Source organism: Camponotus vicinus, unplaced genomic scaffold (genome assembly GCF_025532165.1).
Source record: "Camponotus vicinus isolate PSW18456_S1 unplaced genomic scaffold, iyCamVici1.0 SCAF_4, whole genome shotgun sequence".
NCBI lineage: Eukaryota > Metazoa > Arthropoda > Insecta > Hymenoptera > Formicidae > Camponotus > Camponotus vicinus.
Genome location: NW_028141976.1, coordinates 19,755,759 through 19,771,775, shown reverse-complemented (window position 1 = coordinate 19,771,775; position 16,017 = coordinate 19,755,759). Strand labels below are relative to the sequence as shown.

General features: G+C 33.5%; 2 protein-coding genes across 6 annotated transcripts in view; one reads left to right on the top strand and one right to left on the bottom strand.

Annotated features, from left to right (window-relative positions):
- Calpc (calpain C) overlaps positions 1–765 on the top strand; it is a 62,978-nt gene extending 62,213 nt beyond the window's left edge. For all 5 annotated transcript variants that reach the window (XM_083096250.1, XM_083096253.1, XM_083096254.1 and 2 more), the window contains 3 exons: positions 72–188; positions 293–351; positions 444–765. In XM_083096250.1, coding sequence (XP_082952376.1) covers positions 72–188; positions 293–351; positions 444–470 — 203 coding nt within the window. In that variant the 3' untranslated portion in view covers positions 471–765. The remainder of the gene's footprint in view (positions 1–71; positions 189–292; positions 352–443) is intronic.
- LOC145969917 (dipeptidase 1) overlaps positions 14–16,017 on the bottom strand; it is a 109,776-nt gene continuing 93,772 nt past the window's right edge. The window contains exons 2-8 of the mRNA XM_083096255.1: positions 7,830–8,159; positions 6,311–6,443; positions 6,034–6,222; positions 5,332–5,534; positions 4,321–4,481; positions 3,892–4,021; positions 14–3,487 (exon numbers count right to left, since the gene is read on the bottom strand). Coding sequence (XP_082952381.1) covers positions 3,356–3,487; positions 3,892–4,021; positions 4,321–4,481; positions 5,332–5,534; positions 6,034–6,222; positions 6,311–6,443; positions 7,830–8,159 — 1,278 coding nt within the window. The 3' untranslated portion in view covers positions 14–3,355. The remainder of the gene's footprint in view (positions 3,488–3,891; positions 4,022–4,320; positions 4,482–5,331; positions 5,535–6,033; positions 6,223–6,310; positions 6,444–7,829; positions 8,160–16,017) is intronic.

Sequence of the window (16,017 nt, the reverse complement as noted above, 5' to 3'; positions counted from 1 at the left end):
ATACAGTGCTACGTATGGAGAAAACATTCTCTTTTATTCGCCCATGTACAACGAAGACTTCTCTATCTTAGGTTTCCAATTAAATACGGACGTATTATCCATCTTGATTCTTCGATATATGAGGAAAGACGGAACTCTTCGATTCGGCGACTTCGTTTCGGCGATATTACATTTGAGCGACGCATTTGGTATGTTGAATTATTAGAAACTTTCAGTCACATATAAGCTGATTCATTCGCATTACGCTCTCGGATAATTCGTATTAATGAAAATTATTTTTACATTTACTTAGGAATTTTCGAGAGCAAGGATCCTTTACAAAATGGAACGATAAAATTAAGTTTGTCAGAGGTACATAGAAATTTTATGAAGAATATAATATCTATTATTTTTCTATTCTTACGTATTATATGTACGAACTAAAAATATTAAATTGCTTACAGTGGTTGAGATCATCTCTGATGTGTTGAGTATCAGTCAGCGGAGATCATGTGTACCTTGTGAATCGTCTGTAAATAACATTTTCTTCATTTCGACATTAGATATAAGTTTTAGCCATATTAACGGTTAGCGATTGTGCCTATGGAATATATTTTATACTTTGTATATATATATAAAATAATATCATTATTTTTTACATTACCGCGTTGATCATCATTCCATAATGTAATTATTATGTATGTTATTAAGGAGATATGTGTATAATACGTCGTTTCCTTTTTATAAGAGAATTCGCAATTGGCCAATAAAATTAAGTTTATTTTACATAGTTTTTGCATTTCCATTTAATATATAACATATATAACTTATTCAATAAAACTATGTTTTTTCTAATGTATAAATAAATATAAATGTAATATAAAATCTTTCCTTTAATAATATAATATAAAAATATTAAATGCGCGCTATTTAGAATCAAAGATTACCGTATTTTCGGAAACAGAAATCTCTCAAATTTAGATTTATCTTATTAAATATTATGTTTTATACGAATATCGGAAAGAAAGAAATATAGCAAATGCTTACAATAGAAACATTTATTCATATAGAATTCATTCGAGAGATACAACGGAACTTTTGATATCCTAGAATTTATCGCCTCCAATGACGGAGTGAGGTATAATTCGCGCAAGTTGATTAATTCCTTGTATCAAGTCTCCGACTCGATTCCATACACGCACATATACACGATTCCAATCGAAGGTTCATCTTGCGCGAATTATATAATAAGTGCACACGAGACACAGATAGGTGGACGGCGATATGTGAAGATTACCAGGAACAAATTGACGAAAAAGATGACTTTTGTGTCCGTGATTCGCCAATCGTTTCAGGCAATCTCAAACGTCCCGTCGAAGACTTTTAGATGATGCTTTGATCAAGAAGACTACCGAGCGGCGCTTCAACGGTAGATCGGTACATTCAATATAATCCATCGAAAAACACGTACATTCGTATCAATTACGTACTCATCGACACCTGTCACTGCGAGCACTATGTATATCGGATTCTATGTGACTCTTAATGATTTAATGAATATCACTTCGAGCGTTTTTATACAAAGCGAAATTTGTGCAAAACTAGAATGGCTCTTGCTGTACAAAATACGAGCAGTTGAAACATCTCGCAACTTTGATATGTGTGCAAGTTTGAGTTTAATACTAACAGATACAGAAATAGATAATTCATTTCTCTCTTATCGGCGATTTCAATTATTTAAAAGTATAGTGTATTTTTTTAATACCTTTGATTGTGTGAATGATTTTCGGAGAGTTATTGATAATGCTGAAGAAGACGTTTTAAATTATATATATTTATTAATTTTATAATAAATTAATATTTTTAAAATAATAAAACAATTATACAAAAAAGATTGAATATTCAATTATTAGGTAGCAACTTTTATATATTAATTGTGAAGCTATTCAAATGATTTAAATATTAAAATTTATAAAAATATAATTCCATAAATATAAAAAAATATGTGTGACACGATATTTTGAATATTTTAAAAATATTGACATCACAATTAAAGTTTTTATGGAAAAATATAAATAAAATTTTTAAAATAATTTATGATTTGTTGAACAAAAACAAATTTTAAAATTGTGTTACAATAAATAGAAAATATCTATATTATATAGAAATATAAATATAGATGAAAATAATATGTGACGACCACGTCCGAGATATTGGCTTGAGGACCGCATTTCACAAAATAATTGTAAAACATGACCATCTAGTACGCAGTTATCAGCCTGGAAACAAGCACGTGATAAATATAAAGAAGAGCCCGCAATTCTTAAGTTATTAAACAGAAACAGATTTTAGAATTGAGCTAAATAAAATATGTTTACATATTGCAAGTAAAATTTCAAGGAATTTTGTTAATTTTTATAAGTTGCTCGTAGAAACACGACGTCGATGTCTCCTTCTTCCATAAACATTCCTTTTATAAGCACTTTATAAAGTACGTGTTTTTGTTGCAATGAGGGGAAGGAAGACGTTGAAAGGTATACAGCCGGAGTTCATAGTTTCACACACATATTACGATCGTTTCCAAGAGAGGAAGACATCAAAGTTCAGAAAGTTCAATCACGATGACGTTTTCTCTTCACGCAAATATTGGATAGCGTTCCGCATATCGTTCAGATATTTACATGATCGTGGAAATGTTCACAGCAGAATAGTGAAGATCTTAAAGAAAATCGACCAGACGATGTTAACGATTCATTGGTACTGGTATTGAATCATAAAGAAGACTGTGTGTTACGGATAATTAATGGCGACGAGCAGACTATTTCATAATTAATAATTTAATTTGCGATTTTTATAGTTGTGGCCGCTAATAAAAAAGGTATGATTTAAGCTCAGTATCGCATTGAAAGGGAATTATATCCAATTAAATAATAATCATATTATTGGATTACTAAATTTATATTTGATTTTCGTAGAATATAAAAGAGACGGAAGTTTATACTAAATCCTTGCTAATAATTAAAATTGTTTACTGACAGTGCAATCTCCCTGTCCACATCTTATTATATCATATGAAAACGTATTTCCTTTAATAAAACATAATCGATACACGTTGCTCGTCGCCTTTATAAGATAGGTATCGAGGTAGGTTTATTTTGAGCTTTTGCAAATGTCGACGATGTTTAATTGAGCATCCGCACACGAGGTTCGAAGAACTTTTACGAGCGTACAGGTCGCAGTGTAATCGAGATAATTGAATTTTCGCTTTGAGCCGGCGCTACCGTACCCAGTTGTGGTCAGACTTGACCATGTTAATTTACGCGGAACGGCCGTACACATATAAGATTAATTCGCATGTCGTGGAGTAATCGATCGATCAGACTTCCGTGACCCTTTGCACGGAATTAATATCCAGAGCGCAATTACCGATCGCATCCGGCGAATCTGAAAGATACTCCTCGGACGGCGTAACTCCAGCTGTTCTCATGTCATCCCTCACACGTTCTACCTGTGTAACAGTATTGATATTAATTATCGTAATATATTAATATAATATAGTATAATGTTAATATAATATTTTAGAAAACTATATTTAACTGTTTTAGATATTTAGATTTATTTAAAAAATATTGCCTCGTTTTTTTATTGTTAAAGATTATTATATAATAGCAAGAGAGAAATAATAATGATAAACTCATCGCGTGATGAAAATCTGTTATCATCAATCTTGCCTTTTGCAAAATATTTATAGAGAAGAATTTATGAGCATGATTGAGAAAGATTGTGCAAGCGTGTAGTGCACGTGAGACGTAGCATGTATTGCTACGACAGAATTATGATGGTATTAAGGCATGTCAGAGCGAGCCGTGGCATGCATATACAACTGTACCTTAGACCTTAATCGACTCTAACCTGTGTGAGAACTCGCAGTAAATTCAAGCCGGCGACTTTCTTTAGGTCGAGCACATTCCATTTTCCGCTACGGAGAAGTTCGGCGAATAGTTCAGGATACCTCGAGACGTCTTCAAGACCACGAGGAGTTCTGGATAAAGGAGAAGAGATGTTTTACACATATATAATCTGACATGTTTTTCTTTTAAATAGTTTAATAATTGCAAAAAAAATTATATTAAACGATTCATTAAAAAATAATCTGAAGATAAAAAATCAATTTTCTCTATCAAAGAACTCTATAATATTAATGTTGACAATTAAATTACGGTTTGAATTGTTGCTGAAATACTATTACATGCAAGTTGTTCGGAAAATATGATATTTGATACATATTTCGAAATCTATTATTAATTAATTCTACATCGATTTATTTCATCTTTGACATACTTGTTGATGCCGTCGAAATCCCCGCCGACTCCGATATGGTCCACGCCGATCAAGTTTCTAATATAGTATATATGCTCAGCCACGTCCGAGACACTAGCTTGAGGTCCGCATTTTACAAAATAATTGTAAAACGTGACCATCACTAGCCCACCGTTATCAGCCTGGAAACAAGCACGTGATGATATAAAGAAGAGCTCGTAATTCTGATGCTCCATAATTTGAACGTGCTCCGCGCCACCGCATCGGGAATTTCAAGCCAGCCTGTGCAACACGTAATTTCCATCGGTATACAGAGGAAGCTGTAACCTGGTTGCACCTTTTCCCCGGAAACGGAACAAATACAACGACAGCGTAACAGAGGGATCGATAGATTCAACGAGAAGAGAGACCTCGTTATCATGATATCGCATTCCATATCATCGACTCGGTGCCATTAATTTTCGATTTTGATAATTTGCTTCTTAACGAGCCGAGGTAAGCCGAGCGTTCCTTAATGAGATACAAAGAGAACGACAATAGAGAACGAAATCGCCATTAAATGTTTCATGCTGCTATTAAAACTTTGGCCGTCTTGGGATAATTATCCTTTCGCGGGAAAGAACATCCAAAAAAAGAAAGGTAAATAGAAAAAACAAAAGAATTTTATTTATGTCGTGTTGTTCTTTTTTTTGTATCATCAAGTTGTTTAGCTTTGGGAGATGCGAATTTTGATGCAAGAAAATCCGATTTTCACGCGCTTAAGAATAATTCTTATACAAATATTGATGCTATAATTATTGGATGTGCAACATAAACAATTTTATACAAAAAGTATAAACTACATTACAATGATTTTACATACTTTTGAGTTTTTAAAGATTATATTGTGATTGAAGTCATTTTTCTATTTTGTTCTTTTTTAAGTCTTTTAAGCAAAATTAATTTAAAGAAAGAAATTAAGAAAAAAATGAAGGTAATTAATTTAATTGCGCAGAAAAATGTATTTGTATATATATATATATATATACTTACCAGCTGCTTAAGAATGTCGTCGGGTACATTTCTAGAGGAATTACAAATGGCGAATGCTGAGGAGTGTGAAAAAATGAGCGGCGCTCTACTGACCCTCAGAGCATCCCTCATGGTCGCCCTAGCAGTGTGGCTGAGGTCTATCAGCATTCCAAGCCTATTCATTTCTTGAACTACCGTTTTACCGAATGTCGTCAGGCCTCCGCCTGGAAGATATATCAAAGTTATTTCGATCTTTGTGCTCTTTGTGTAATTATACATTAAAAAAGTTGACAAATCTTTGAAATCAATGAATCTTTGAATCAAATAAATAATATAAATAATATGAATAAAAGAGAATATATATAATTTAACGAGAATATAAATAATATAAATAAAAGAGAATATATATACTTTAACGAGAAATATATACGAGAAATATTAACGAGAATATATATAATTCATCTTTACTTTAACATAATTATTTTTTTTTTAAATAACAAGATATTACAGTAGATTCCATGTGAAATAAAACTTGATACATATTTCATAATTTAGAAAAGAAATGGAGGAGAAAAAATATTTAGGTAGAAATACTTTAAATTTTCACCAAACTTTTGTTTGATATCTCTTAAATACTTGCGAATGTTTATAAAATTAAGTTTGCAAGTTTTGGTTCTGCTAATTCTGAAAAGGATGTTTATTTCAAACTCGCGTCTAATTTACCATCTTCATCGTCGTCTTCTACCGACGAACTTTTCGCCCACGGTGTGTTGCAAGTATGTGTTAGTGTGAGATACCGTACGCCCAACTGGTAGAGTGTTCTTAAAACGGCTAAACTACTTCCTAAACTATGCCCACCCTCCACTCCAATCAGGGAGGCTATTCTACCTCGCCCGTGAGCCTCCAAAATCTCTAGAAATTAGAAATATAGTTGAATAAAGTCGATCGCGCTAAATTATTTGAGATTCTACGTTTCACTATTATGATAAGCAATACTCACCTCTCGACGATACAGTGAACTGCATGTGCTGGGAATATTTTTCTATGAGTCTTTTAATGAGATCTACCTGTTCTAGAGTCAACTGGACTGCATTGAGATGCTGAGATTCGCATGGCACGTAAGCGACCCAAAACTGAAAAAAAGCAATTTGATGTGACGTATATACTTGACGTATATACCTATTACTTAGATTTTTCTAAGAAAATAAACTAGGATTTGCTTTCTCGCATTTTATTTTGAAAAAATTGTCATAAATAATTGTCGTGAAAAGAATTATGTCAGTATTTCTTTGATATATTAAAGAAATTTAAAGAAGACATTTAAAGAAAAGCGTATCAAGATGAAAACGTATCAAGAAAAATGTAAAATAGAATGCATTTAAATTTTTAAGTATATTATATTACTTTTTAAAATAAATTAGTAGATTGTTTAATAAAAGAGAAATACATTATATTTTATAATACATTTTATGACATACATAATAAAAAAATATGCAAAAGAATGCAATTTAAAGCCATACATCAATATTTTCTCTTTCTCTCACACATACATACAAATATGCGCCTGCATACACACACACACACACACACACACACACACACACACTCACTCACTCACACTCACACATACACTTAATGTTAGGACTTGAATGATATGATATCAATGATATGTTGAAAAAACAATTTTATTTTCAATCTTATTTTAGAAAAATTAAATTTTCAAGAAAAATAACATTGCAGACGTAATTGCAGTGTATTATTGAAATTCTAAAATAACTGAAAATAGTATCGATAGTACCCTGATGCGCGACAAAATGCATTACATCACTATATATATTTTGCAATATGTGTAATATGTATAATGTGTGTGTGTGTGTGTGTTGTGTGTATGTATATGTGTGGGCGCACGCGCAAGCATGACATGCGCTTAATACTCGCATCATTCAGACCTAACGAGCTCTTGAGTGCTTGTATGCGACGATAATCGATGCATTCAATCCATCACGCTCATAATATTGCCGACACCCGAAACCCGTCTCTAGCAGTCATCTCTAGCATAGCCTCCAGGAAATGACCGATAATCCTAAATTGCTTATTTACACATATACATTGCACATCGATATAATTTATTTCTTGAATTGCGTAGGCGCTAATGCTGGATTGACGTTAAAAAACATTATCAAATACGATAAAATTGTTAATTAAATATTTATTTTAGAAAATTTTGCACGATAATTAATTTTGATTTTTTATAATAATCATATTTTTAAAAAATATTAACTCACATTTTTATTATCAAGATGTTGGATATTGAAAAATTACAGAATTTTAATTCTCTTTAAGGAAAAGTCTGTCACGAGCATTTTTATTAAAGAATATATTATTAAAGGATCGATTATTTTTAGAGAACCGCTGTATTGTTTTATTCGTCTATTCTTGACTACAATGATGGCTGCAATGTGTTATTCATCTGTTCTTGACTACAATGATGCTGCAATCTAATTATATTTAATAATTACCTGACCGCCCACCATGCCCTGCCGCAGTCTGACCAGATCGGTTTGACTCCAAGCGCTTTTACTCCAGGGCGCGACTTGACGCAAGTCCTTGTCGAAATCGAAGTCTGCCAGTTGGTTGTGCAAGAAATTGCGGATGTTCCACGGTAAATCATTGTGACCGTCGATCAAAGGCACCTCAGAAAGAACCTGCCGAACAGTGTCCAATCGCTCACGTGGCGACGTCAGGAGTGCGAGCTCCCCATCCGCTGGACGTGGCCCGACTCTGCCCACCCAAGTGCCAATTGACAGTATAATCACGCTTACTGTCCATACACCGTTCTGACCGCCACTCTGAAATAAGATACAATAAATGCAATAGATTAGTCTTCATTATCTTTGCTATTTTTACGCATAAAAAAAATATTAATTATCTATTAAAATATTATAAAATATGAAAAGATTTCTTTCATTGATTAAAATACGCGAATTTTGCATTAAATAAAATGCTATTAATTAAATGTAACATAGAATAAAAAAAAATAATTAGAAAACGTGACAATATATCGTATGAATTAATTATTTATAATAAACCAGATTATATTTACTACAAAATATACATGTATAACTCAGATTTTTAAAATATCTTCTAAAATATTATGTTGCTATAAACACTGTAAAAGTGTGACCTTTTGTTTGAGTACTAGGTTACAAATAACAAATTCTATTATTAGTCCTTATCAAAGAGATATTTATCGGACAATTTGTCAAACAGATTGTCTGGCGGCAATATAAACGACCTCAATAATGACACAAAGCGAGTTAATAAAGTACCGTAGTAAAAGTTTTTTTGAAATATGTATTTAGTATGGTATTCGCTCGGGCGAGAGAATAACGTATTGTTCCTGTGGAATTTACCTCGCGTAATGAAGATAGACCGAAAAAGGGAAACAAAACATGAAGAGGATGGTCGTACGCAGAGCTCTGCGGCCCACGCCATTTCCTGCACACCTCCTATCCTATGAAACCAAAGATCTCAGAAACGTGTAATATTTTCACGAAAGGGAGACATGCAGCTTTGATAGAGATTATAAATTATTAAGCCCTGTTCATTCAAGCAATGCTGGTGGATGTTTGCCTGTCGTCGGGATTTGCAATTCACAGAACGAAACAGTGAATTATTTCTCGAGCAATGTATCAAAGCCCTTGCTGTTCACTTTCCAGGACTTGCCCTTTTGCCAGGCGAGCTTGCAAACACGGAGGAAAACCGTACACACGATGGCCGGAGTTTAATCTTCGCCGCCAGTAATCCGCAGGACGAATTGCGGTACGTTACCATGTGTTACAGGATTATATGAAAGAAGCATGCAAACGGATCAGATTCCTTTGTCCCGTATATTATTCTGTTTACGAGCTGTTCATCAAAGGAAAAAAAACTTAAATTTTTTGGAAAAGTGACTGGTGGCTTTTTTCAATTACTAATTATAAAGGAAACTCACTCATCATGCGTCATTTTGCATCGTAGTATCTTTGATCTTGTATCTTATTTTAAAAAAAAATTTATTTCTTGGAATAAAATAATTTCTTTGCTCGTTTCTGGATTTTACGCGGCAGGATTGAATGCCTTAAGTCGAAAGCAGATATTGCACATCAATCGTACTGGAAAATGCCTGCTGCAAACGAGTCGAGAGATTCACGTACAAGAGAGATTAGCTCAACTCGGCGTTCTAGCCGTGTACAAAAGAACGAAAATTACTTGAGTGCTGAGCAATGTCGTTTAACTGTATCCACTGGCCGACCAAACGGCGACCCGCACTACTCGTTGACCGCGGGAATGCGGTCTGTTCATACTCGGCTGCCCATACACGGCGTTTTCCGCGCCGCATCGCTCCGCTTCGAGACTTCGAGAGAGTCCCGACATTGTTTAAACTTCCGGCGGTCTTACGGAAATATTTGCACAACGCTAACTTTCGTTGGCAATAATCATTAAGGAATTTGCAGCTGATCGTACTGTATTTTCAGAGCATTTCACAATATTATTCGATATGCGGTTCATACGTTGTATTTTATTGCAATTATAAAAATAGAAGTAAAGATACAATTTATTGTTGTTTTGTGCAAATATAATGTAACTTCTGAATTTAAACAATTTTAATTATTAGAAAACTTTTTCATTGCTTTTAAAATTCTAATATTTCGCATATAATATAATATCATTCATATATTGATTGATTGTCTATGCAAAACAACATAATGTATGTGTGTACGTATGGGTTCAATAAAAAACTTTTTCCGATTCTATTCGAATTTAATAGAGCAAATAAAATATCGAAATGGGATGTAAATCTACTATGACATCATCCACCGCATGGTAATTAATGAATAGAAAATAACTTAGTACTACGCAAATGTGATATGGTTGAAATTTTGCATCTGCCAGTTTAAACGATTATATGATGCTCGTTCGATTATAGAGACGATGATCTCGAATCTATTCAGTCGCGTTGCTAACAATCGTCGCATGTGTCACGCTTAGCTTTTAAAAAGTCTTAAATTGGCTTGCGTCCAAAATGTCGATTGTAATAATGGATATATGTATATTAAAAAAATGTGGTCGAAGAGCACCACCACCTATTTAAATGTGCTCAAATAACATGAGCATCGATATTTCTGAAAATGTACTTTATAAAATTATTTATTAACTTATTAACTTTTTAATTGTATTTTAATTGTGCGTATGGATTAAATTACATCATTTAAAAAAGAAAGATTGTATATATATAGAAAAGGTGTTTTAATAATACTTTAGAGATTATACTGCAAATATATCTCATTTTGTAATTAGAATTAAATAATTGTTATCGTTTATCGTGATTATTATCTATTTCTGTTTAAATGATATTTTAATGAAAATTGCTATATATAGAGAAAATTGTTAATCCAAACATCGCTTTGTCACATATATTCCGCTCTACATTTCGTTCTTGCTATATGAATAGATAATTTGATCCTATCTGTTCCACCGAATGAGAGGGGCCGCAAAGGGTTAAATTGGGCGGTCGATTCAATATTCCGTGCTCGTATGCGGCGCCACGATATTGCCCGTTTCATAATTAACGCGTCAATTTGGCGATTGGTTCCATTCGTGCATAAAAAGACGACATGCCGCAAATGATTTAAGTCATGACCCGAATTTTAATAATCTTCTTGAACGAGCAAATATAGAGAGGCTTATAACTCGCTAACTCGCATTAACATTTGCGTCAATTTCTCGTAATAACCATAACGCATACGAGACGATAACGAGGGCGCAGTTTGATTTACGCGAATGGTATCCGTGCAGAAAATATCGTAGAACGTTGCGCGTTATGGACGGAGAACATTGTTACATTCGTTATTCAAACGCTTGAACTGCGTAGCGGAGCTTGAAAAGAGGTCATGCGAGACAAACTAGGTTTCGCGTACTTTTAAGTTGCACCGGGAATATCTACTGCGCGCAAAAAGGCGAGATGAGGAGAGGAAAGAGAGAGAGAAGTGAGAAAAAATTACTTTGTAGCTTCGCTTTCTCCCTCTCCGGGGACGTCGTAACGTTTGAAATTGCGCGACGGTGGCATACGGATTGCCATCGCGGATCGTGAACTCAAAAAAAAAAAGATTCTAAAAAAACAATCGAAGCTCTCTCTCTCGATCTTTCTGCAAGCCCAGCTTTACCGGAGCCATTTCGCCAAGACTCGCTGCTGGAAGGAAAAATTACTTCGAGATGTTCTTCCAAAGACGTTGTTCCGCTTGAACAGCCACGTGCATTTTAACGCGTCGAGAATTTATATGACATAAAAGAAATAGGAATTTGCAAAATTTCTGCCATATGTCTTCCTTTGTGAAATTATGCATTATTCCCATGCAAGATTGAGATCCACTTAACGAAAGTATTTTTACATAAATTGGATTTTATACGACGCTTAAAACAAGATTTATATTTTATATTAATAGTGCTTGCGCGCAGAATCTTTCTCGTTGTAGCATTCTTTGATTTCTTTCAGTTTTTTCAATCGCGATCTTTTGAATAAAGCGGATGCATGTAAGTGGAAACTTGGAGGTAAATACGCGAATGCAAGGTAAGTGAATCGGAAATTTCAGAGTTGCAATTCATGTTACGTGACTGGCCGCAATATTTCATGGAAATTTCTCCAGAGATAGAAGCAAGGTGAAGATGGCGATCAATGATCAAAGAAATGATATGTATGCTCTCGAAGGGTTGAATCCGGGCGAGCATCCGGACGAGTATCAATGATTAGACATAAAAGCGCTATTAATCACATGTAGAAATAAATATCATCATTACATAATTATCACAGGAACAAATTCTATTCAGTATGGATATTATATCTCATAAATAATATTTATGTTATATTTATGTATTCGTTTATCTATATTATTTACTATACATATATCGCTGTCATGTATAAATTATCGAATTTGCATTAATTTCCACATTCTCTGCTCTTACGTTGTTGCTTATAATTATAAAAGTTTCAGATTTTGTTCAAATATTCGCATAACAGCTTAAATAGATGAGAATTATGGAACTTCCTATGTATATATTATTTTAGGAAGTAGTGCATAATTCTCAATTTATTTAAGCTGTTGTGTGCATATTTGAATTAAATCTGAAATATATGTATCTATATATATTTTTAATTCTATTTTGTGTTGTTAAAAATGTTGCCGGTGCATATTTTAGGACGTGACATGTTCTCGCGTCATGATTGCAATTTTTCGACGTATCTGAGCGAGAAGTCGATAATATGATTTGCGATTACGCATTACACTTGTAAGCAATGCGCGTCAGTAGCAATATTCTCGTCACTATGACATTTGTCACACATCACATGATGTATTGTCATACGCTGATCTATCACACGCGGATGTTTTATGATTCCGATGTGATAGAAAGAAATGTCAATGCATATATAACGTTGCGAATAAATTACTCGACGCTCTACGTTCGCGATAATGCAATGAATCCGGTAAGTGGATTTGCGCGAATAACAACGTGTATTTTTGTTATAGAGGTGATCTTTAATCCTCTGGGAAAAAGCGGATGTGATTTTCACGCTATGCATAGAAGGAGAATCGACGACCGACGCAAATAGATGGAATCGGGGCGAAATCCGTGAAAGCATCGGCCGCGGAAGCTCCCGTGAAGCGTGATAGTCCTGCGAGAAAACATGGAGACAAAGGGAAAAATCCGTTCACACAGACCAATCTTCTTTTTATTCAACTCTCTTTTTGTATTTTTTTTCTTCTCCTTGTAACGTGTTTTAATTCCCGGGTATTGCACCTTTCTAGATTATAGCGTTCGTAATCGATATACGGTTGTTTCGACTAACATTTTCGCCCCGACCAATAAATATTTCTCGTATACATTTCTAAGTTGGTGCACAGTGCGCGCTCGTGTTTAAGTTAATTTTGCAGATCACTTACGTGATACGGAGTAAATTATGCATGAGACTTTGACGTTGATGGTTGCGGAGTCTGGAATGCGTGTGAGGAGATTTGGAATATTCTAGATATGACTCAGAAAGATAGAGGCGAGATTATCATGAGATTTTAATACTTTCATCTAAATTATTATTATATTATATTGTTATATTTACAACATTTATATTACCAAAAATGTATACATATATGAAAGATATTGTATTCATATTTTAACAATATATTAAATAATAATAAAAATGAGAGATTTAATTATGTTATATGTATATAAAAATTAATAACGAAATAGATAAATGTAAAAAATAAATTTAATGAATAATTTTCTATATAAAGTTGCTGAAAAATTTTTACAGGCAGAATTGATCGTGAGACAGAATATTCTTAACATATCGCAAGATAGCGCGAAACTTTCAAATAATTTTACTGTCATTTAATTAGGTATTTTATCTCGTTTATATCTATAATTATTTTAAATTAAAGAACGGCTAATGTTATTTTTTTGAAATTCTTTGTGATCCTTGAATTTACACGATTTCGTTTCCGCACAAGCAAACTATCAAGAAACAAAGAACCATGCGAATGACAAAAGAATGATAAAATCACTGCGAACTTTTCAGTCTCGAGTTCAGGAACTTTGTTATTTCCCTGGCAGAGGATTCATACGCAGCAAGCACGATGGGAGCGCGAAGGGTGCACTTTGCACGCGAGTGGGGGATGGCAGGCGCGACAGGATCAGACATTGGGGGTGCGAAATGGCTCAATGCGAAAAGTTCGGGCGTGAAACTTCGAGATTGGAAATATTTCGCATTGCTATTTCTCTATTCCAAGAGACTAGAAGCCGCGCTTTGCGTTCGATAGCTTCACCGGAATCCGCGTAAATCAACAGATGGAAACTTTTTCGCTGAGTATCACTCGTTCGTTTCGTAATTCTGGCGTATTATTTCCAATTGTAAATACGTAGCGAAAATTCACTGTTTTTTTGGCTCTCTACTTTTCTACTTCTGATTATTTTCTTGTTTATTTAAAAAAACTACAATTTCATTTATGTAGATATTTATTTATGTAGTAACTCTAATAGAAATTTAATATATAAAATGCAAAACAATACATTTGTTAAAATACTTAATAAAACATAGAAAGAGAGGAAATAATAAGAGATGCATCTTAAAATAAATACTTTTCTACATTATTACTAAACATTTTAATTTTTGCAATTTTTTCGGATTACATACACGTACACATGTATTTATCCATTATTTATTAAATATAGAAATTTAGAGATTTAAAGATATGAATAAAATATTAAAGATGTATAATATGTTAAATAACTATCCACATTTAACATTTAAATGGCAACATTGCAATTTTATTACATCTTTTATTACTCTTACAATATTTACATCCTCTTTTTAATCACTAATGAAAGATCATAAAAGCTTTCATTATGAAATATATTAACAGCTCAATAAAGTAACAGCGATTAATGTGAATTTGTCCCTTTACTATTTTTTCTTTTGACTGCAACCTGGCTTATATATATACATATAAGCTCTGTTTTAAATTAATTTCAGTGCGCTTTACCGCGTGCTACCGACGCGCAAAAACACGATTGTAAACAAGCATTTCTAACTTGTCTTTTTTTCTCTTTTTATCTCTTGCGCTTTCTTTGCAATGCGTATATGCATTCTCTATGTGCATCCGTGTAACTTCTTTTTTCGGTAGTTTGTACTCGTTTACTGCTGTTAGTTAGCTAACAAATGTCCGCAGTCGCTTGTACAGAACTACATTACGTTACAACACAAGTGAACGTAATGTAAAACTTGCTTAACACGATAACCGGACGATCGTTATAAAATTCATAGCGCTTTAATCGTCTTTGACAAACGATTACGGCCGAGTCACGATTAAATTATGATCGCGGATTCTCTTTTTTAAATTATTGGTTGTTCTTCTTTAAATAATTTATCTCTTTTCAAAAGGCTAATTATTTTGCAATCAATAACAATGATCAGAAATCAAACTTATTGGGCACATAATGTACGTATAATGTACATAAATCCTAATTAAAGTATGTTTGACAGTCATCCATTGCTATGGTCGATGCATACAGTAATTTACTTTATGTCTGATGGATTGGGAAAATTGACGTTAATTAAAATAAATCCACATTATGCACGAATATGACGTATTGATAGTAGAATAGCGGTTTATTGACAGGAAGTCGATCTGTTTTCTACGCACGATGGCAAGAACATACATATTCACGCATATTCTATGCGATACTTTTTAAATACGATGAAATATAAATCTCTTTATATTTTTTTTGCGTAATATCAAACGAACTCCCGACTATACATATGTTCCTTCGAACCGCTTTTTCGTAAAAAACGTCAAAAATCAAATCTGTTATCTGCAACGATCGAATTCAATTTGCGTAGTGATACAGTTCTAGTGATCAATATTCATACAGACGCGATAAAATTCCGTCTGAAACGTCGATACAACGCTGTTATTTTTTTACTCAAAAGCTGCAAAAAATGTGATATTGCGGCAAAAATTCGCGCGTATAACGTTGATCGTGCGTTAACTCTGTGATTCACTATTCGCGTACTCAACTATTATGTCGCAGGAAGGGTAACGGATTGACGGGCACGAAAACCGCTTTGAGATACGGTAGCGGAGTTGTGCGAGTTTCGAATCGATGGTGGTGAAC